This window comes from Rattus norvegicus, chromosome 1 (genome assembly GCF_021556685.1).
Source record: "Rattus norvegicus strain SHRSP/BbbUtx chromosome 1, alternate assembly SHRSP_T2T, whole genome shotgun sequence".
Classification (NCBI taxonomy): Eukaryota; Metazoa; Chordata; class Mammalia; order Rodentia; family Muridae; genus Rattus; species Rattus norvegicus.
The window spans coordinates 6263649-6285454 of NC_141534.1; the positions used below are offsets into that span (position 1 = coordinate 6263649).

The following is a 21806-nucleotide window of genomic DNA, read 5'->3' on the forward strand; positions in this document are numbered from 1 at the left end:
GCTAGATAGTGAGACCCCATCTCAAATAAACAGAACAAACATTTAACTCTATCCTTGTTTATTTACATTAACATTTATCCATTCTTTTAAAAATAAAAAAGATATATTTTTCCCTGAAAACAAAATTCATTCTTTAAATATACTGCAGCAATACTGTGGGAAAGTGGAGATGGACCCAGAATGACTGGCTACCTCCCAGGTTAGACCCATGCTTATTTATTTTGTGTTCTTTTTGATGGTCTTTTTCTCTCTATGTGGATGAATGCCTGAACCTAGAGATAGGCTTCTTTTATTAGGATGTCAAAAAGAGTATCATTTGATGTTCTTCTTGATTAGGTATGAAGTGTTCCAAATTTCTCAACAAATGTGTAAGAAGTGTTGACCAGACACTTGTGTGAAGGCACAGCATGCTGCATTTCTTCTCCCCACCCCCACCCCTCTCTCATTAAGAAGTTTTCAGTCATATCTAGCAAGCATTTAATTCCTTACAGACAGTTTTCTCACTTTGGAACTTGGCTTTGGTAGGTACTATCTGACCTTTGATCCTGTGATGTCACCTTTCTACACATGTGACCTCTACAAATGTGTTGGGTCCCATTCACAGCTCTTCAAGGATGCCTCTGGCCCATGGACTGCAGGCCGGACATATTTGCTATATATCTAGTCTGTTTAGGAACTTTTCAGCCTCACTAATAAATTCTGATTCTTCCAGTCCTTTATTGAATTGTGTGTACGTTCAACGTGACGTCTCCATTATGGTTGATGGAAACTGCAACAATGACCTCAGACCTGGCTGTGTCAGCTCTGAGAATTTACTCTCCTAGGTATTGCCCTTTGCCTGGACTCTTCAGACTGTTATACTCACAAGCAGATTGATGTTCTAGTACCCAAGGAAACTCCTGTGGCAATTTCTGGGACTGTTTATGTGTTTCCTGTAGAGCTCCATCATCTGTGTTGCAAAGCATAGCTCTCTTGGCTTTCCCAAACTCAGATTCTGTCGTATTGAATTAGCAAGACGGCCAAACTCTGTGTTCTGTGGAGCTGAACAATCAGGAGACTGCCTTCAGGCAGAAAGCCTGAGTGGTATTAGGGTTCTCCTTGCAAATTTTTTTTCACTTCCATGGCATCAAGGTCGCACACTTCTTCCAATGTCAAAACACAGAGATTTAAAATGTTCTATCATGTTTCCTCATTGTTTATGGCAGAAGGCACAGCCTGCACCCTGTTATTGCCTCATGGAGAGTAGCAGAAGTTCTTTCCTAGCACATTAAAAAACCCACACATTCCCATATGTAAAGTCAGAATTTAGCTGTAAATATTGTTGTAATTTAAAGTGATAGACACCTGAGCCTTCATAAATCTGGAATTATTTTATGGTGGTGTTGAAATTGATACCGTCAGTTTAGAATCGTGGGAAAGGATCAAATAACAGAACATTTTCTTCAAATGTAAAACGTTTTTCTTTTCTCATTTTGCTTTCAAGTGGGTTTTTGAGAGTGCAGTGAAATTTAGTGTCTTTTGAAAAATAATTTCAGTTAGCCTCAAAATAGTAGTGAAAACTTTATATTGCAAACAAGAATTGCTTTCTAAATAGTAAGATAAAATTTAATTAATAAATGAATATTGCCTCCTTGTTTTAAGTTAAATAGTAATAGTCAATGTAAAATACTGTGTATCAGCTTTAATCTTTCATTTCCCAGTTAAAGTGATATTGCTATTTAGCCAAACTCAAAAAGTAACACAAAATACATTTATCCTCCCCACTTTCCACATCCTTTTAACATTTCTCAGGTTTTTAGTTCCTCAAACAGAGCTTTGAAATCAAAATAGCACAAGCCCATTGGATAGTAGATTTTATCAGGCATGGTGCTAGAACATTAGTGACTTTAAGTCATGTTACAACATTGCAGAATGGAGGAGATGGCAAAGGTTACCTAAGTCCCATGCAACTAAATTCACATAATTCAAATTTTATATTCTATCATCTGGCTAAAGAAATGTGCTAGTGACAAGTGTGTTAGAGATTAGTATAGGGCTGTTATAATATTCCCACGCTCTTCTGTTTCCACATTTCTGTTAAATAACATGGACTTTAGATTAAAATCTGGTTTGTATAGTTATTTCTGCACAAAGCAGCAGGAAAAATTGGCAGCAAGTAGTAGAGATATTCACATACATATACAAAGAGAGCTGTAGTCTGTCTATTCTTAGCCTTACCATGTTTTTAACATTACCAGGGAAAACAAAACATATTAGTTGCCTGGTAAATTTGCTCAAGAATGAGCATCCAATCTCCCAAATAAACAACGTCTTTTAGAGAATAATTCTGAGATTGGACGGAATAGGCAACTGCAATACAAAGAGCCACTTAGCAACAATTAAAGAAACAAGAAATGGGAAAGTGTGCTAAGAAAGACAGCATCGAAACAACAGAGCTTTAAAAATGTTATTAAGGGTCACTTTGCAAAAATGATCGGAGAACACATAAGTCATGTTGGGATCTAAATCCCTAATGCCCTGCAGACTCTAGGAATAATTTCTCTAAAACAACCCAGTGACTTTTCAATAACGTCCTGTGTTGAAAGAAGATAGCGTAAATACAAAGAATCAAGACCATAAGCTTATTTTTAAAGACGTGATTAGTGTTTTCCATTGGTAATTTTTTTCAAGTTCTTTCAGCCACTGTTTGGAAAGCCAAGAGACCAAGCCCTGTAGTGTTGTACCCACAAATGCTCAGGGCACAAGGGCACACACCTAGGGATACCCCATTCAAGTTAGGAGCAAATATAAGGGGTTGCTTAATGGACTCTTTAAGCTACCCTGTGTCTAGAAAAATATCCGACATCACATAAAAAAATGATGTGCCCTGTGGTTTGGTACTCAACAAATCTGCCTCTGCCCTTTTTGCTCACCCATAAGTACAAACAAAAATAACAACAACAACAACAACCTAAGGCTAAAGGTTGAACAAGGTACTGTCTATCATTTCAAATTAAGCAATTCTCTGAGGTTCATATTTCTATTTTCATTTGAAACTAAGCATCTACCTCTCTAGTAGAAAATACAATAAATAGATTGGCCAATATCATGAGTGGAAAAAATTATCCCAGTTTTGAAGCCTATAGTTTAGATATGTGGCTGGACAAAATGAAACAAAACAAAATTGCTTTACTGCACAACAAAAGGCATTTGTGTGGTGAGGAAATATTTGCCATGTGTACCATGTTCACTAGAATATGTAAAGATGAGAAGAAACCCCTCTTCTCTTATCCCAACCGCTATCTCAAACGCAGAGTCTTGGAAACACAATATATATATATATATATATATATATATATATATATATATATATATATATATATATATATATGTGTGTGTGTATTTAAAGGAAGGTGTGAGGGGGGAAGGAGAGGGAGAGCTCAAGCAGGAATTCTATAAAAGCAATCTATACAAATGCCTTCATTCTCTAGCACTTTCTTTGTCTCTATAATAACCCCCCCCACACACACACACACACTTCCTTCACAAAAGCTCACTTCCTTAATTCTGGACACTCTCTTCTTTGTATTTTTAAAGTGGATCACTATTTATGTTTTTTATTGTGAACTGTTGAAAATCCAGTGCTTAGAAATTGAAATCCACACTCAGAGGCAACATGCCAGTTCACATAACAACAGAGTCGAACAACATGTGGCCGTGGGATGATAAGAGCGTTGGGTTGGCTCTCAGCCCAGCTTTGGTACATTCTAGATGTAAGAACTGAGGAGGAAGGGACTCAACCCTCTCTGGGTCTCAGGTCCGTCATCTATAAAGCGGGGCCAGTAACACCTCCTCTGTAAGAGTCACTTCAACGAGTAACTTGTACGGAATCTATTGTACGCAGACAGGGACTTGCTGGGTGACCCTGAATTGAGAATTTGTTCTTTCTTCCCTCCCTCTTCTTCCCTCTAACCTTCCTATGACTCCCTACACACTCCTGTTCCTTCAGACCTCACTTCCTCCATTCCTTTGTTCTTAATTGTCCAGACAGCATCTCCCAATAACAAATTGCCACTGAAGGCTTGTGTACTGTAGTTTTATGGGTCAACAAAACCTGTGAGATTTCTTCCCTACTCTCCGCTGGGTTCATTTGGTACACAAGAAATACAACGGACAAGAACACAGAAAACAGGGTATTTTTTTTTCTCTCCACCCCACTGAACACAAGAGGATCTTTGAACAAGATTCCAAATCCTTTGAAGGTCCTTCTAGAATAAGAGAGGGGATAGAGTCACACTGTTTCTCATCTTGGAGCTTTCACGGTATCCCCTTATGCTTTTATAACAAGTACCCTATATTAAATAACCTCTGCTAAACTATATGCCATATACACTCTTGACCTGACTTGATCTATAAGAAATAATAATAAAGTTATTTTATTTATCTTGTCCAGAATTGGCTCTTCCAAGAAAGCATTAGCACCCATAAGATATTATTTTTAAAAGTTACATATCTCTAAAGATAAGTAGCAGAAAATAAGCTTTTAATAGCATCAAAAATTATTCTAATAAAGTTTTATGAATTCTAAGAAAAAGTATGAAGTCATAGCTTTAGCATTTATGGTATTTGATGTTTAGAAGGGGTTGCCTTTAAAAAAAAAAGCTTCACTTCCCAGTAATACAAATACATGCCTTATGATCCTTTTCAGGATCTTTACAATGGCTACTGGGAGCTAACTTTGTATCCTAGACCTGGTAGGTGGCAAATTAGTGGTGTTAGAATATAAGTGCTATTCTTTGGTAATGAGATGCAGATTTCATTTGTTTCTCTACCTCCCAAGGTGTTTATGGGAAACAAACACATATCTCCCCCATCCAGGTGCTACTGAGAGCAGTATATTTTTATCTTGCAGAGTACAGAATATTTCTAAAATTGGCCCCTGAGAGATTTGCATTTATAGTGAGTACCCTGTAATGGCTCAGCCATGATTACTAGGCTCTCCCATGATAACATCATATGGATGAAACACAGAAATGCTTTCAGAAAGAAGGCAGCATCTAGGTGGACAGATATATGCAGCAGCCTCACCTCTGAACTTGGAGAGGAAAAAAAAAGAGGGCCTCTCTTCTGGAATGTTCAACTGAAATATGCATGCTATCTGAGGATTCAATTACAGCCTGTTAAAGACAGATGTAAGTAGGGGCTTTCAAGGGATCTGAAATATGGTGAATTATTGAGAAAAGGAATGTTTTTCATGCCAGTTTTCTCCCCTGCCATGTATCCTGAAAAATAAAATCATTCTATTAACAGTTCTGTAGTAGTCATTTGTAGGCAACTCAGTATCCCTCAGACTGGAAAAGAGTCAGAAAGACACTGAGCTGGGCCTTCTCTGTTTTCCCCACATATGACTTGAGTTACCCAACGTTCTGGTCTTCATCTACATCCAAAAGCAACTAACCAAACAAAAGATACCAATATACTAAGGATTCATTGGTCTGATACTTCATAGTAACAGTCAAAGGGAAGTTTGATGCCTCTGGATATCAAAGGACATTCTCTCAAGTACCACCAGATGTCCTCATGGGAAAGAGTTCCATCTAGACAAGAAGTGGATGTCTTGTGAGAAGCAGAGCTGTTAGCTTGTGTATGGTGGTTTGGGTGGAGTCACATTTACACAACTGAAATATCTTTATACAGACTGGAAACCATCAGTCTTCTTTGCCCTACACTACCCAAACAATGATCAGCTCCCTGGAGAATGTGGTCCACTGAATTGGCCCATGTTCTGTTCCCAAAACAAAATACTAGAAGCTACAACATTTATAAACAAGAGAGATTTATTTAGTTTGCAACTTCCTAGGACCAAACTGTTTGGCTGCTCATGGGGCTTCTTTGGCCTATGTCATGACGACAAAGTGACTGGTTGCTTGCAGAAGAGTCTAAGCACATTAGTGACCTTACCTTACAACACACTGCTGTTTTGATAAATCACTGCATGAAACAAATGATGAGTAATTTCTTTTAGGAGTGATGTCCCCAAAGACTTACCTATACATAGGTCCCACCTCTTAAAGGTCCCATCACCTCTCCACATCATCACACTGAGGACTAAGTTCCAGTGCACAAACTTCAGTGCTGCACAGACAAACTAGAATACCCATAATCTATATTTTTGGTTGTGAGCCTAGCCTTTAACGGCTGAGCCATCTCTCCAGCCCGAATACCCATAATCTAAAGGGTTAACCATGGCCGTGGTGGTCCTAATAAGAGCCCACTATCACGCCATGTATCTAGCTGCCGTGAGTACAAATGGTCATAAGGTAACATCCTCAGAGTAAACACAAGATAATGATTACAGTTGCTCTCAGAACTTAATTATTTCCTCAAAGTAGCTAGTGCCACCAAGAGTTGTTCCATCCTGACAACTTTTCTCAGCTGTGTCATGCTCGTAAAGGTTCCAAACCTTCCAACGTTTCTAACAGTTCATAGGAGGCTTCCCAATCCTCCACAGAAAGTCTGAGGTGAGGCTCTGTCCTCAGGAGACATAGCATACCCAGTATTCCTCAGTATACTTTGGGTCACCTCTGCAGAAGGTGGGGGGGACTCAGTCTGCAGCTTTCAGGCAGAGCAAAGGATCCTGATGGTACAGGAAGGGGTCCAGAGCTTCATACAAGATCAACTCCAGCCCCAGCTGTGCCTTGTGACATTTACGTGACAGCTTGTCTGCTTTCCTTAGATGAATCACAGCAAATTAGAGCTGGGGAAGACCTATTAGGTCACCCGGGCTGCATGCCTGCCAGCTCACCCCTCCTCCCTCATACTCCATTGCTTCCTGGATCATCCAGCCAGAATGTAAAAAGCCTGAACCTAAAGCCATGTATCCAATCCCTCTTCAGTGACCATTCTTTCCAGCATAACCGTCAAGAAATCTGGTATTTAGTGTTTATTTTCTCTAGTGTTCTGCAGATAGTAAAATTATCAGCTACTTACTCTCTCTTCCCTGACAGTCTCTGCATATAATTAAAAATTGCAGACTCTCTTTGTTTAAAAATAATCCATTTCGGGAGAACCAAAGCACTTGGTGGAGAAAGAGCAATGCTGTTCACAGTATCTGCATTGTTTTGGTTTCTCTTATCCGTGTGACTGTCACTTTAGCCATGTTCTTGGCATTGTCTAGCTTTTGCCTTCTGTAGACAATAGCTGGAACCATGACTAAATGACATTACTGGCTTTAATGTCCACATTTACTTCCGTTTCTAAATTTTTAATTTTAAAACAATTGCCAAAACGTTACAAGTTGGGCAACACAGAGGTTTGATATATGTATGCATCGTGTAATGACTGCCACAGAGAAATTCATTAACACATCCATCACAATCTGTGCTGTGCATTAGACCCCCCAGAGCTTTCTTTAGTAATAGCTGCCACTATGACTAAGCACAATGACTGCTTTCCACGCTTACTTCTGTTTCGATTTTTAATGCCATTGTTCATCTCCTTGCTGCCTACATTATATGGAAGTCCCCAGTCTGTCATTGCTATTAAAATAAAACCTTAAACTACTTCAGTAGTTTTCATAGTTCCTAACCAAATATCTAGATAGCTAAAGTCATAAAAATATGCCTATATAAATATCTAAAAACCTATATCCTAACCTAATAGCTACCTCAGTCAGCTACCTTTCTTTGCATTTCTAGCTAAACATAAGAGCAGCCCTCTATGTACTCTTTCTGGATAATCTTGCTTAAAATTATGCTTTCCTTTGCTGTTGCAAAGTTGGTGAACTTCTTTGCAAGTAATATCTAGGGATGCATTTGTGCCTTACCTTAATCTGACCCTTTAAGCAAGGCTCACTGCACACAGATCGTACCATTCCGCTTTTGTTCATTTGGATTTTGTAATCATCAATATTCAGCACTCCTTCATGCCAGGTCCCCACGTGGACATAGTCATAGCGATTAGCTTCTGTGTACTGCAGATTCATAATGTCATACCTAACATAGAAAACAAATACAGGTGAGTCTCACCGGATATTTCCCTGAGAGAGAAAACAAAGGTAACTTGTAAATGGATTTTAGTGAGAGACAAGAGGTCAAAGCTTGGATCGTCACATCCCAGCACCAGTGACTGTTACATTTATAGTGTGTTCTGAACACTTCCTCTGATTCACATAGAATGTCTCTAGATCAATTCACTTTTGTCAAATGATTTATTGCTCTCAACATTTTTCTGTTTATACTTCAAAAGGTAATAATGTATGTATTTAGTTGATCAACTCTTTAAAAGCATGAAGTACCCTTTGAACAAGTAACAGTTCGTACTCCCCACGAGAACATTAATGTCCATACTCGGTTACATTTATTTCACATTCCCTTTTTATACCATTTTCACTTGCCATTTTCATTACAATGAAAATTTTAAAGATGGGAGACATTACAAAGCTTAGACCATTCGCTAAGTGCAAGAAGAGCAAGGAACCTGAAAGTGGGATCTTTTAGTTAGTAAAGTCATTTAGAGCTTAATGTGTGTGTGTGTGAGAGTGTGTGTGTGTGTGTGTGTGTGAGAGAGTGTGTGTGTGAGTGTGTGTGTGAGAGGTGTGAATGTGTGTGTGAGTTTGTGTGAGTGTGTGTGAGTGTGTGTGTGAGTGTGTGTGAGTGTGTGTGTGAGAGTGTGTGAATGTGTGTGTGAGTGTGTGCGTGAGTGTGTGTGTGTGCGTGAGTGTGTGTGTTATATGATGTATGTGTGTGTGTTATGTGATGTATGCTGTATGTGCTCCATGGATGTACAGTGCATGTATATGAATGCTGGAGTGGTGCCCATGTGCACTTGTAGAGTCTAGAAGATGACATCTGGCATCTCCTTCTATCAATCTCTACTTTGCTGCCTTGTGCCACAGTATTGCACTGAGTCAGAAGCTTGTCCTAAGTAGGTTGACCAGTGAGCACCCTGGATCTTCCTGTTTCTAACCCCAATGTCGGGGCTACAGTTATGAGTAACTCTCCCTGGTGTGTCAGGGATTTAAGTTTGGCTCCTCTTGCTTATTGTGCAAGCACCCTTACCTGTAAAACTATCTTGCCAGCCAATTTATTACTATGTACAGCAACACTCAAAGAGATCTCTCTTCTGACTGAGGCAAACATTTGTGGAACTGAACTATTGGTGTCAGCTATTTCAGAAGCTTTACATGCTGCGCAAAGGCAGAGTCGACATCTGAAATCTTCCTGTAGTAAGGATAGCATCGTGTATCTTTCTATTTCTTTTTCCTCAAGAAATATTTACTGCCACAAAAATATCATCTGGGGGCCGGAATACATTTTCCTCCAGGGCTACAGTGGAGGAGAGTTGGCAACATAATTGGTAGAAGAGAGGACTTGTCATCAGGATGACTGAGCTGGAGCCTTGTCTCATATTTTAATAGTAAGTTATAATACTTAGGGTTATTTGTAGTCTTTTGGGGTTCCTATATGGATTTTGGAACATAAGAAGAGCAGAAACTACTTTCTAATTGGGACACATGCATAGGTCCTATATATCTATATAGGATATAGGATAATATCTATATAGGATAATGTCTATATCCTCTCCAGATTCATTTGCTAAGACCCTTATCCAAAGTAACTGGGCAGTGATAGATCATGAGAAAGGAGCCTTCATGGTTGGGATTCTTGCCTCTGCAAAAGCAGCTAGAGAAATCTGTCTTACTTTCCTAGTACATATGGACAACATTAGAAGGAACCATTGATGAATCAGAAAGAAAGCCCTTCTTAGGCACGAAATGTGCTGATGCCTTGATCTTAGAGTCCCAAGCCTTCTGATTTTTATCAACCAAATGTCTACTACTTGTAAACCAAGGGAAACAAACTATCTTGTTGTATCCCCACAGCTAAGACTTGGAGGGGATAAAAAGCATTGTCTAAGATCATTCATATTTCTAGTTCTAGGAACATGTTAATATACGGGCAAGTTCTACTATGTAAGATACTTAGAAAGATGGTGTTGTTATAGCCATTCATTTCCAATATCTCTAGTGATCTTCCTCTTTTCCCAACTATAACATGGGGTACTTTGCCTAAGCTCTATGCTTGGCTTCTTCCTGGATCTGCAGAGGCATTATTTCCCACAGTGCTATGCACAGATCTTAACCTGCTGCACTACAAGAGTCAGCATGCCTCTTTGCTTCTTTATATTTGACCCAAGAAACTAGATGGCAATTAAGCAGCACATATTCCTCTTCCGGGGCAGTCTTCTGCTCCCATCCCATGTCCCTGCCTTCTGGTATACGTGTCTCTTTGAACCTATGTCAGAGTCATTCTCATTCTCAGCACCGTGGACAGCTACTGTCTCTCAGCCTGCCTTGGTTTCGGAAATCTCTTGGCTGTACCTGGCCTACCTCCTTAACTAGACAATAACTATCCATTTACTGGCATTGCACTACCCTTTCTTGATGTGTAGATGTGTCCTATCACCCGTAGGGAAACTCCAGGCTTCTCCACACCCAGATTCTAACAGTTTCTACAAATAGTTTCCTGAAAGAAAATCAAGTAACTTTTATGGAAAATAAAGTAACTTTTTCCCCTTGCCTAGTGGGAAAAACTTAATGCTCCCAGAACTCATTATTTATCTTCTTGCTGCTCTAGCTTTTGGGTGGTACTTACCATCACCCTTGTTTCTGAGGCTTATCAGAATACTTCAGAGTATCTCTGAGTGAAGGCTAAGTGACTACTAATTGTGAGCTGGTGGCTCACGCTCATTTGGGGATCAATGATCAATCTACATCTCCAATATCTTTACATTTGGAGCTCATGGCAGTGAACCTGTTGTGACTATTCAATAAAAAATCATCCCATTTTTTCCCTTTCATTAATTTCTGCACTTTACTCCATATTAGAATGTGGCGTTTCTCACAAGCTTCCAATGATGCCTTTGCAAGGTGCCAGCTTAAACCATCCTTATAAGTCACTCTTCCAAGACTGGAGACTCTCATTAGCACATCCTTGTTTGTTCTTTCATAAAGAAAGCCAGTTCACACTTCATTAGCATTTAGAAACCGAAAATTTCACAATATTTTCTCATGAAAACACATTCTTTAAAAGTTCCAAATGCTGGGAAAAAAAACAGGAAAAAAAAACTTTGAAATATCAAATTTCAGGCTTACTAAAAAAAAAACCTTGCAGTACTGGGATGTAAATAATAAACACAGCCCCACCCACATTTTTGGTTTTTTGTTTGTTTGTTTGTTTGTTTGTTTGTTTTAAACATCAAGGTTTCTTCCTGGTATGTTGCTACATTTTATTTGAGGTATCCTTATGCAAATCACATCTACAGGAAATCTACAAGCTGAATTCAGTTTAATCTATGCGATGATTAACTGAAATAATTACTAGAGGGACCAAAAGCACATGATAGTATGACAGCAGCTAGAAGCCAAAGGGAGGTGATGGGGGCGGGGGAAGGTGAACTGACTAAGTTGACCCACTTCATGCGGGGGAAATGATGCCACGAAAAGGGATTGAGTGGAAGACTCCAAAATTAAAATGCAACTAAAGATGAACTAGATAGAAGCTGATGATCTGCATGACTTAAAAGTAGGAAAGCAGGAAGGAAATGTGTGTTTAGTGAGTGTGAAAATACTCCAGTCCTGCGTTAATTAAACACTGAATAAATTCCATGTGTGTCTTGGTTCTGTTACTGCTATTATTTCATCATCATCATCATCATCATCATCATCATCATCATCATCATCATCATGATCCTTACCATTACTACTGTTTGTAATCATGAAGAAGGTTTTTACAAAGCAAGTGTAACCCTCTACTGCACCTCATTTCCAGTGGACTCAAGTTTACAATAGTGGGATTAGATGGGTGGACAATCTCTCTTCTAAACCTCCAATCCTTTCATTTCTCCTGATATCATCTCCTAAAGTACACAGATTCCCCACATTCCCAGGCCCTGGGTTATATAAACCACTCACATTTCAATCAGCATCTGACCGCACCTAGCTGGCATCTTGGAAGGAATCCTATAGTACATGGTTTTAATTGTTGACAAAGATGTAATATTCACCCTGCATTCAGCTGTTGGATTTTTATGGGAAGATTCCATTAAGCCCCCACAAGGGATTCTCCACAGGTAGAACTTGACACGTCCATGCTAAGTTTCTCACAGTAGTTGTATCATGACACAAAGAAAGCTTCCAGCAATTTTGCCTAGTTTTAGGATTAGATAAGAGCAGCATGATGTAGCAAGGCCATGACAAGGCCTCAAGTCAGATCACACTATCTCCATGTGTGACTCTATCACTTACTCTCTGGGTGACATTTAGCGACAGGCTAACTTGGAGAGTTACTCATGATTTGTCAGAGAAGGAAATTCTTAACTTATCAATGTTAACTAATTTAATGTTTCTCCTTAGCATAGAGCATGTTTCCCTTGGAATCTTAAACTCTGTAACATTCACTCTGGAAGATAGCAGGGCTTGCATGATGGACACACTGGGCTTCACCTAAGGGATCAGTTTTCCTGGTAAGGATTTCAATCCCTCTGCCATTCTTATTATCTCTTTCTTTGGAAAATGTGTATGAATGAATCCAGCTAATCTTCATACAGAACACATCCATTATGTACCAGCTATGCATGAGCTCACTGATGGCATCAAAGCAAATGTTGCAGAACAGATTGTGTGTAAAATGACTCAATAGAAAATTACATGAATATATATATATATATTCTTTTAATTTCCTTGTTTTTTTGAAAACTACTATAAACCAAATCCCCGACCTCAGACCCTCCACTCTTTCTTTTTTGAGATATATAAACAGAAGCATATGTTGTTACCCTGAGAAATAAACATGTACATGGAGGATTTTGATTTTGTCACATAATATTAATCAGGTGCAATAGGCATAATATTTCATGAGGAAAGTAGCATGTGTCCATCAATGTGATGTCGCTGACTGGTGCAGACAGTGCTTTTGGAAGGTCCTGCTATCCAGGTATAGCAGGGAGGTCTCAGGCATCCCGAGGAAACAGACAGGTGATTTCTTGGTGTAGGGGTAGCTAGCAGGGTACAGGGTTCTTAGAGTTAAATATGGAGTCTTTTGGCCTTTTCAAAATGGGTATGCTCTTAGTTTTATCTGTCTAGGTGAATTTATCTTCGATACTCCCAAACCATGGCACCAAACAGAACCCTAGTTGGCATTTGTCTGGCTCAAGGTTCAAGAGATACCTTACCTTCCGGGAGCATCCCCCTTCTCATCGAACCACACCTCCTCTCCAGACACTCCGACAAAAGAGGATTTGATGAGGAAATCCAGGAGCTTCCTGCCATCAATGGGTTTCATAGCATCACACAGGCCCACATGGCCGGGACACAGAGCATGGTGCATGTTCTGCAGCCCATGTGCCATGGCATAGATGGCATTGATGACAAATCCCATTTTGCTGTCCTGGACATAGTTTTCTTCCAAGCTTTCATTTCCTGTAACAATAAAAACAGATCACTACCAGGGTGACAAATAAGAATCCAGTCAGGGCTATACCCTCAATATCCAGAGCCCAGTGCTCAGTGATTTCAGGGGCTTCAGACTGACAGGGATCATGACATTGGGGAAAGCAGAGCTTGTTTTGTACTTGTGACCGACTATTATATTCTGTCTGAAAACAGTTATTTCCTGGTTTCCTTCTTTATTTAGTAAAGATTTTATGTTATAGAGTAAACAGCATAGAGTTCAAAATTAAGATTTTTATGAAATAAATCATCAAGGAGCAGTAGAAAACTTTTTTTCTTTCACAAGTACTTATAATACAAACCTCCCTATCTCATGGTACCAGAAAAAGAATTTTGCATCTGTTTTGATGGTCTACAATTCATGCTACTTCAGTTTATTCAATGTCTAGCCTCCAATGTTTTGTTCTGGTGACTCTATGATGTTCTCGTCTCTAGGGACATGAAACCCAGACTTAGAAGAATTACATTTAAAATGTATATTCCAATCAGCAGGTGCTTTGCTAAGGAATTTCTGGGTGGGGAATTCATATTCTACATCAAATTGAGCCTTGTTCACTTGTGAATCTTATAACACGATTTGTTCCTTATAAATTTTGAAAGCCTTGCAGTTCGTTCTACCCCTGTCACGGGTGACTAAACCTGCCCCAGTTGCCAGCTAATTTCATAGAAACTGAAATGTTAGATTGTTATGTCCACATTAAAAATCTTCATTTTGGACATGGATATCCAGGAAAAACTGGGAGGCCACTGGGCTTTGTGAAATAAAAGTAACGATTTCAGAAAACAAAACTGACTTTGGATACATCACCAGCAGTCTTTGGGAAGCCTGGACTTGGTTCTGTAGATTCCCTCTGACTACGATCTAGCTGAAGGGAATCAGGAAGTCCAGGACTTTAGAGCATCTAAAAGGACCAGTAAGAAATTTTGACTTTGGCATTGAACTTGGAATGAAAATAGAAAGTCCTAGAGCTCTATTTAAAGAATGGTCTATTTAGATGAAGTTGAAATTTGAGAGACGCTGTGTATCAACCCTGAGAGTAAAGTGCAGAATTATGGACTCAACCAACTTGAATCCATCTTCCAGATTTGCATGACATGTCAGTGTTAGGAGTGGAATTTACTTGAAGTACTATTTGTCAGACTAAACTTTTCCAAGAGGAATCCAAGAATTAGGGAAGCTCAAAGGGACATTTGAAACTCCACCCACTCAAAATGAATACACAGCACTGGATTAGACAGAGAGCAGAGATAACCTTTGCAGAAGTTGCCAAGTCTTTGAAATGAGGCCTCTTGGGATGTACAGTAAGATCCGTCTTAACCCAGTAGTTGTCAAGTGGTCCCTCATACCATACATCAGCACCAAGGAAGGATCTATTCTTGGACGTCTATGAAATCAGTGCTCTCGATTTGATCCCTATTTAGGGCGATCATATAACTTATCTGAAATGGGTCACTTTTTTTCAGGATGAAAATGAATGGGAAAGATAATTATTCCTGAACGCAAGTGGGAACGAGACAAGCTAGGGAAACCAATGCATGTTCTGGAGCCTAAGATTCCAACTATGCCTATTTACTGATTATAATATGGCTCTGATTCATATATGTACACAGAAAAATATAAACACGTGTGTGCATGCTGTATGGTCTTCAATACTTTGATTAATCTTGACTAATTTTACATTTATTTAATTTTGATGACAAGTATATAACAATAATTATCAATTTTGGATTTATGTTATAATACTCAGTATATGATATATGCCAGAAAGACATTAGCCTTCCCACTTTATAGTTGAGGAAAGGACAGGGTGTAATATAGATCTAAATGCCTCTCCACTTTCAGTGGCTACCCAGTGATCATACAGGAAGTAGAAGGTAGGACATTGAGCTGTGAACCAATATCTTCCCAAGCTCTGTTTAAAGTGTCCTCCTTGGATTATTCCAGATGTCCACAGATGCTTACTATTGAGAAGTTTTGGCACCCAATCCATCAGCAGGACAAAGAAGACTGGCCTGCCAGTATTTGTCTTAGAAAGACCTCAGAATCTTGACAGTGTTTCTAAGCAATGTTCACAAGACAAAATGTTCACACTCTTCCAAATAAAACTGCTAGCACCTAGGCTTTCCTGTTTTCTTAGTATTTGTGGCTCTGTATAGCAAAAGGAAGTTACAATCTTTGAGAATTTTCTCTTAATTCACAATATTTCTGAGACTTCAAGGCTTAACTGACCTACATAGTAAATTCTGGGCCAGAGTAGATTACATTGTGAAATCCTTATTCAAATAAAATAAAACTCAAAATTCTCTACAGTAAAATACACCTACAGTAAAATACAGAAGTCTTTACTGTGCAGTAAATGACATTTCACAATCACATATCTATGTCATTGCTGTAAGACATTGGCACAGAGCATTTTCAGAAGTTTTGTGCTTAGGAAGTTTAGGATTTCCTTCATGTATACCTTCATGGTTCATACCTTTGATGGTACAGGTCCCAAGTATTTGGTTTTCTGGTTTCACCATAATTGGCACATTTTTCATCCTTAAAATTCTGTCTTGGGATAGGAGGTAGATATACTATTGCCATTTATGTGACATTTCTGTGTCCTGAAACCTTGATAAGTTTCACTTTCTTCTTTACCATGCATGGTTCATCTTTGAGACAGGGTTTTCTATGCAACCCAGGCTGGCTTTAAAGAAATGATCCCGCCTTGCCTCTCCAGGATTGTGATCGTGGGTATAGATCAACCTAGTTGGCTAAGTTTACTTATTAATTCTAATTTTACATAGTTTTTACATAGTGTACTCTGCATACTAACATTATTTGTAAAACCATGCCTAGTCAGCATGCTTTGGGTCCTACTTCTTTGAATGAAGATTTAGGAAACGCTTTGGTAAGCTCTCTAAGTCTCTGTAGTTACCTACTCAAAGAGCAATAACCAGCAAAGACAGGAATAGCATGAACAAGAAGGTATTCCCTGCCAATTAGCACTACGCATGCACGCAGAAGCCTTGAGCAGTGACTGGTGAGGCTGCACTACAGGGTGATGTTTGTAGCAAAGACAAACCATCTTCATGTGTGTTTGTTCTGAATTTTTATAGAATACTGACCTACTTTAAACATCCCAAGTTGCAATATAGAGACACTCTATTGAAATACTACTTCCAGTAAAGTGTGACTTTATTGGCATCCGGACTTACCGTTTTAGTAAACCATTCCCACCAATGTGCCTAGAAATCTGATCGTATTGACTTTTTCAAATCAAAGTCCTTGATTTGAAAAATCTGGCTATTTCCAAAGCCAGAATGAAAGTACAATTAGCAGTGTTTTACTTTCTCATGCAATAGGGAGAATTCTGGAAAATATTACTAATATGTTTCTCTCTGGGGGAAAAATTCTTTCCATGTCTTGGCATTTGTCTCTCTACTGCTTCATTTTCTTTGACAGTGTTATATGTTCAATACACAATTTGATAGTGTCATTATGATTAAATAGAAAGGTCAATGATTATTTTGTATTGTTAACAAATCAAGTGAAGAAAATGACATTCGTATCCCTTTGCACTGCCAAGTATTAGGTTTATTGAAGGAAGATTAATCAGGCCACTTTTAAAATACCAACTTCCAAGTCGACAGTGGCCTCAATTTGGCTTAAAGACTTAGGCAGCTAAATTTTCTTTTTTTTAATTTTTTATTATATATTTCTTTACTTACATTTCAAAGGTTATTCCCCTTCCCAGTTTCCTGTCCATAAGCCCCCATGCACCATATGGGTATTCCTCCTATACATTCCCCTTGTTGGCCTCCCCCATATTCTCCTGCACTGGGGGGTCCAACCTTGGCAAGACCAAGGGCTTTCCCCTCCACTGGTGCTCCAACAAGGCTATTCTCTGCTACATATGCAGTTGGAGCCCCAGGTATAGTCCTTCGGTAGTGGTTTAGTCCCTGGAAGCTCTGGTTGGTTGGCATTGTTGTTTTTATACACATATTCCAGAGAGAATTTTTGATAAGCTTCAGAATAGCCTCGTCTTACCCATGTTCAGGCCGAGCATCTGCAAATGCTTTGTTTCCTCTGATACTACATTTTTCTCATCCCATAAGGATTCTCTCTGCTAGTATCACAGAAAAATATAACCCTTCCATTTTTTTCTATTCAGTGTATTAAAATACAAATGGACTCATACATGCAATTGGAGAGAAAAAGGAAGGATCATTTAATGAAGTCTATGCTACTGCTCTTACTATTAATTGACTTTCTAGTGTTTAATCCAGTCTGTTCTTCACGTGTGAACAATTTAGACATCTTTCTAAGTACACCTTAACAGTCCACTGTTAAGAGAGAAATTTCTCCATTGTGTGGCACATAAACGGCAGACCTCTTACAGATTGAGGTAATCCTCAATTTCCTAACAACACTACTGCTTTAGTTAATACATATTTCAAAAAACTGTGGTGCATGTGAATAACACATAAGAACAGTTGCTGGCGTATTTAAATATCTTGAGGATCAGCCAGTAACATTCAGTTGAACTGTGAGGCTCTGTGTCTGTCTAGAAAGGAAACAGGCTACCCCTATGCTCTGTTATTGATACGGTCCAGAATAGCACCAGAGAGGTGCAAACCACACTCCCTGGAATAAAATCTTTGCAGATTTGCAGTAAGTGCTGGCAGCTAATTGTAGAGATGTAGCATATTACAGAGGGTTTTTGTTGAGTGTGGGAAGTCAGTCTGTTGTTAAAATACATCAGGAAACAGCTCCTTCATCATCAACCTGCTGTACTAGGACCATTTAAAATCTGTTCCTCTCTTATCTCTTCTTGTGGCCTCTCCTTTTCACTCCAAGAGGCTGTGGCCACCAGCCTGAGAGGACAAAAGGAGAAGAGACTAAGAACGGGGTTCTGACAGTCTCGTGAATATGTACAGAATAATTTCCGGAGACAGCTGCAGTGAGATGAGCCGATTTTATTGTTCTAGGGATAGATGTATAAGGGCTTTTCAGGAGTATGGGTGGGAAGGGATAGTGAATCCTGATATCAAGTGAGCAGGAAAGGCTGACTGGTTATAATACAGCACCTAATATCATGCAGGCAGGAAGCCAGAGTGGTGTTTGTGTGCAGAGTTATGCAGTTTTGCAAACTTGGTACAAGGTCACTTTTGAGACAAAGCCAGACAAAGCCAGCCTCTTGAGTTCAGGAACACTCTCCAGACAACGACAGGCAGACAGAAAAGCCCCACTAATAAAGAGGCCCCCAATTTTGTGCAGAGCTCAGAAAGCTATCTGGTTATGGGAGTGCTACCTTAATAACGAGGTTCCCCAACATCTTCTGTGTGCCAAGGATCTATTCCTGTAGCACCATCTCTATTTCTTTATGAGAAGAAGAATACTCTATTTCTATGTGATAAGAAGAATACTCTCTTTTATGCATGGGGTCCATGGTTTAAAGCTCTTACCTTCCTCATTGAATTTTTGTCTGCAGTTTATTCTTTTTGAGTAGCCTTCCTTTCATATTTAAATGGTATGACTTAAATAGAGTAAATTTGATTGAAATGTAAGCACTGTGACAAAAACTCTATTAATTGCTGACCATTCTACGTACTATGTAACACAATGGTTCTGCTACCCAACATCCACTTTATCGTCAAAATACAAGCGTAAACTCTATATTATATTGATATTTTAAATCCAATTCAAAAATTGGCTTTTGATCAGTACAATACAATATCTATAAACTGACCAATTCCTATACATAAAAATATACTTTGGGACATATTAATGCATTTCATATACTTTAGGATTTTCCCTGTAATTCATAAATCATGTGCGTGAAATGGAAGCACAAAAGGCAGCCATTTCTGGGAGGAGTTTGGTATTTAAACATAAGGCATGTGACATCTGACAGTACTGTGACTTTTCACTTCAGATTGATGTGAAGACTATGGGAAACTATGTTAATCTTTTACACTGATATTGTAATGGACTTACATTCTAGCCAAACTATGATACCACCCTTTTCCCATGTCACAACTTAGGGTATCTTGAAAGTCAGTTTCCCTATCTGTGATGTCCCCTAACAACATCTCTTAAACAAATCAAATTTGGAATTCCTAAAGGTCCAATAAATAATAGTAAGATTTAGTCAATAACTGTCACAGATTAAGAGTAGCTTCTAAGATCAGTATTGTCAAGAACATAAAGACAAAGAGCTCTTAGAAGAAATTATCAATAAAACACATGCAGGAGTTAGACTCATGCAAATCCACTTGGATATGCCAACCAGGCTCAGGCTGTGAGAAGAATATTTACAGAAACAAGGAAGCCAAATATAATTCAGTCCTAAGAAGGACCACCTTGAGAGGTCACAGGGCTGATCTAAATCTGTTCAAATTATACTCAGAAAAGGAATGTAAGCATAATTCTACTCTAGTAGAGGGAAATTGCTTCTCGTGGGACATGTGTTAACAAATCTGAAATAGCTACCCGTGCGTATAACAAGGTTAGACAAATAAATAAATTGATGGCAGATGGTATAAAAGAGTATATCACTGGTGGAATGGGAGGTTCCAGAAAAGTGAAAAATAAAGTTAGAATAAACCATGCAGTATGAGATGAAACCTGGAGTATCAGCATGCATTTAACATAAGCTTATGAATTTACACGGAAATGTATACATGTGGTTTTAAATACTTAGGCGTTTTCATGTGTAGGAACCTGACGAAACCAGAGAGGGTGTTCAGTTCCTCAGAACTGAAAATGGAGCTGACTGTGGGACACCTGCTATTATACGGTGCTGGAAACTGAAGTCTGCTCATCTGCAACAGCAGCAAACTCTTAGCCACTGAATCTATATATAAATATATATAAATATTTATAGATATAAATATATATATTCCCTAGTTATGTACAAAAGGAAGAAACATCCCAAAGTTTCAAGCACACCCAGTACTCAGATCAGATCAGACATTGGTTTCTATTCCTTCCTCTCTCTCTGTCTCTGTCTCTGCCCCTGTCTCTCTCTCCCTCTCTCTCTGTAGACATCCCTTTCCCCCAGCCCCTCTCTTTCACACACACACACACACACACACACACACACACACACACACACACACACACACAGACATACAAGCACCCTTTTGAAGAGATAACCAACTAAGGATTTAGAAGTGGGACTGACAATTAGACAAGATGGATGAAGCAAAGAAGGGCAGGCTGACAGGAGCCGGATGTAGATCTCTCCTGAGAGACACAGCCAGAATACAGCAAATACATAGGCGAATGCCAGCAGCAAACCACTGAACTGAGAGCAGGACCCCCGTTGAAGGAATCAGAGAAAGAAATGGAAGAGCTTGAAGGGGCTCGAGACCCCATATGTACAACAATGCCAAGCAACCAGAGCTTCCAGGGACTAAGCCACTACCCAAAGACTATACATGGACTGACACTGGGCTCCAACCTCATAGGTAGCAATGAATATCCTAGTAAGAGCACCAGTGGAAGGGGAAGCCCTGGGTCCTGCTAAGACTGAACCCACAGTGAACGTGATTGTTGGGAGGAGGGCGGTAATAGGAGGAGGATAGGGAGGGGGAACACCCATAAAGAAGGGGAGCGGAGGGGTTAGGGGGATGTTTGACCGGAAACCGGGAAAGGGAATAACATTCAAAATGTAAATAAGAAATATTCAAGTTAATAAAAAAAAAGAAGAAGAAGAAGTGGGGCTGAAGAGACGGCTCATAGATAAGAACACTGGTTATTCGTCCAAAGGACCAGTTGTTGATTACCAGCACCCACATGGTGCCTCACAACCGTCTGCAACTCCAGCTCCACGGCATTCAACACTCTTTTCTCTGCAGACATCGGGCACACAGATGGTGTGCAGATATGTGTGCAGACAAAACCCCCATACATGTAAAATAAAACAAAAATAAATCTTTAAATATTTTGAAAAAGAGTTATAGAGAATAAACGGTAAATATACACAGTGAGCCTGGGGGGGGGGGGTGCTATAGTTTCCAAAGGTAAAAACCTCCTCAAAACTAAATACTAAAGTCAAGTAAAATACATCCACTGGTCAAAGCCAACCAATCCAACGATTTAATATGGGAATGAATTGGATCCAAAATATAAAATAACTAATCATACTGATACAAATGAAATATCAATAAACAGAAAGGGGGATAAAATAAAACTCTTCACCTGTAATAATTGCAAATAACGTGGATATCTTCTTTGTCCTCAGCAAGGGACAATGTGCTGCTCCATTCCCTGATGTGGCATGCAATTAGTGAGCTAGTTCCAAAAGTAACAGCATAAGAAAGGTTG

General features: G+C 39.2%; 1 protein-coding gene across 4 annotated transcripts in view; it reads right to left on the bottom strand.

Annotated features, from left to right (window-relative positions):
* Grm1 (glutamate metabotropic receptor 1) overlaps positions 1-21806 on the bottom strand; it is a 394837-nt gene that overhangs the window by 49495 nt on the left and 323536 nt on the right. For all 4 annotated transcript variants that reach the window (XM_087613360.1, XM_087613363.1, NM_017011.2 and 1 more), the window contains 2 exon segments: positions 13213-13459; positions 7805-7973 (listed from right to left, as the gene is read on the bottom strand). In XM_087613360.1, the coding sequence (XP_087469486.1) occupies positions 7805-7973; positions 13213-13459 (416 nt within the window).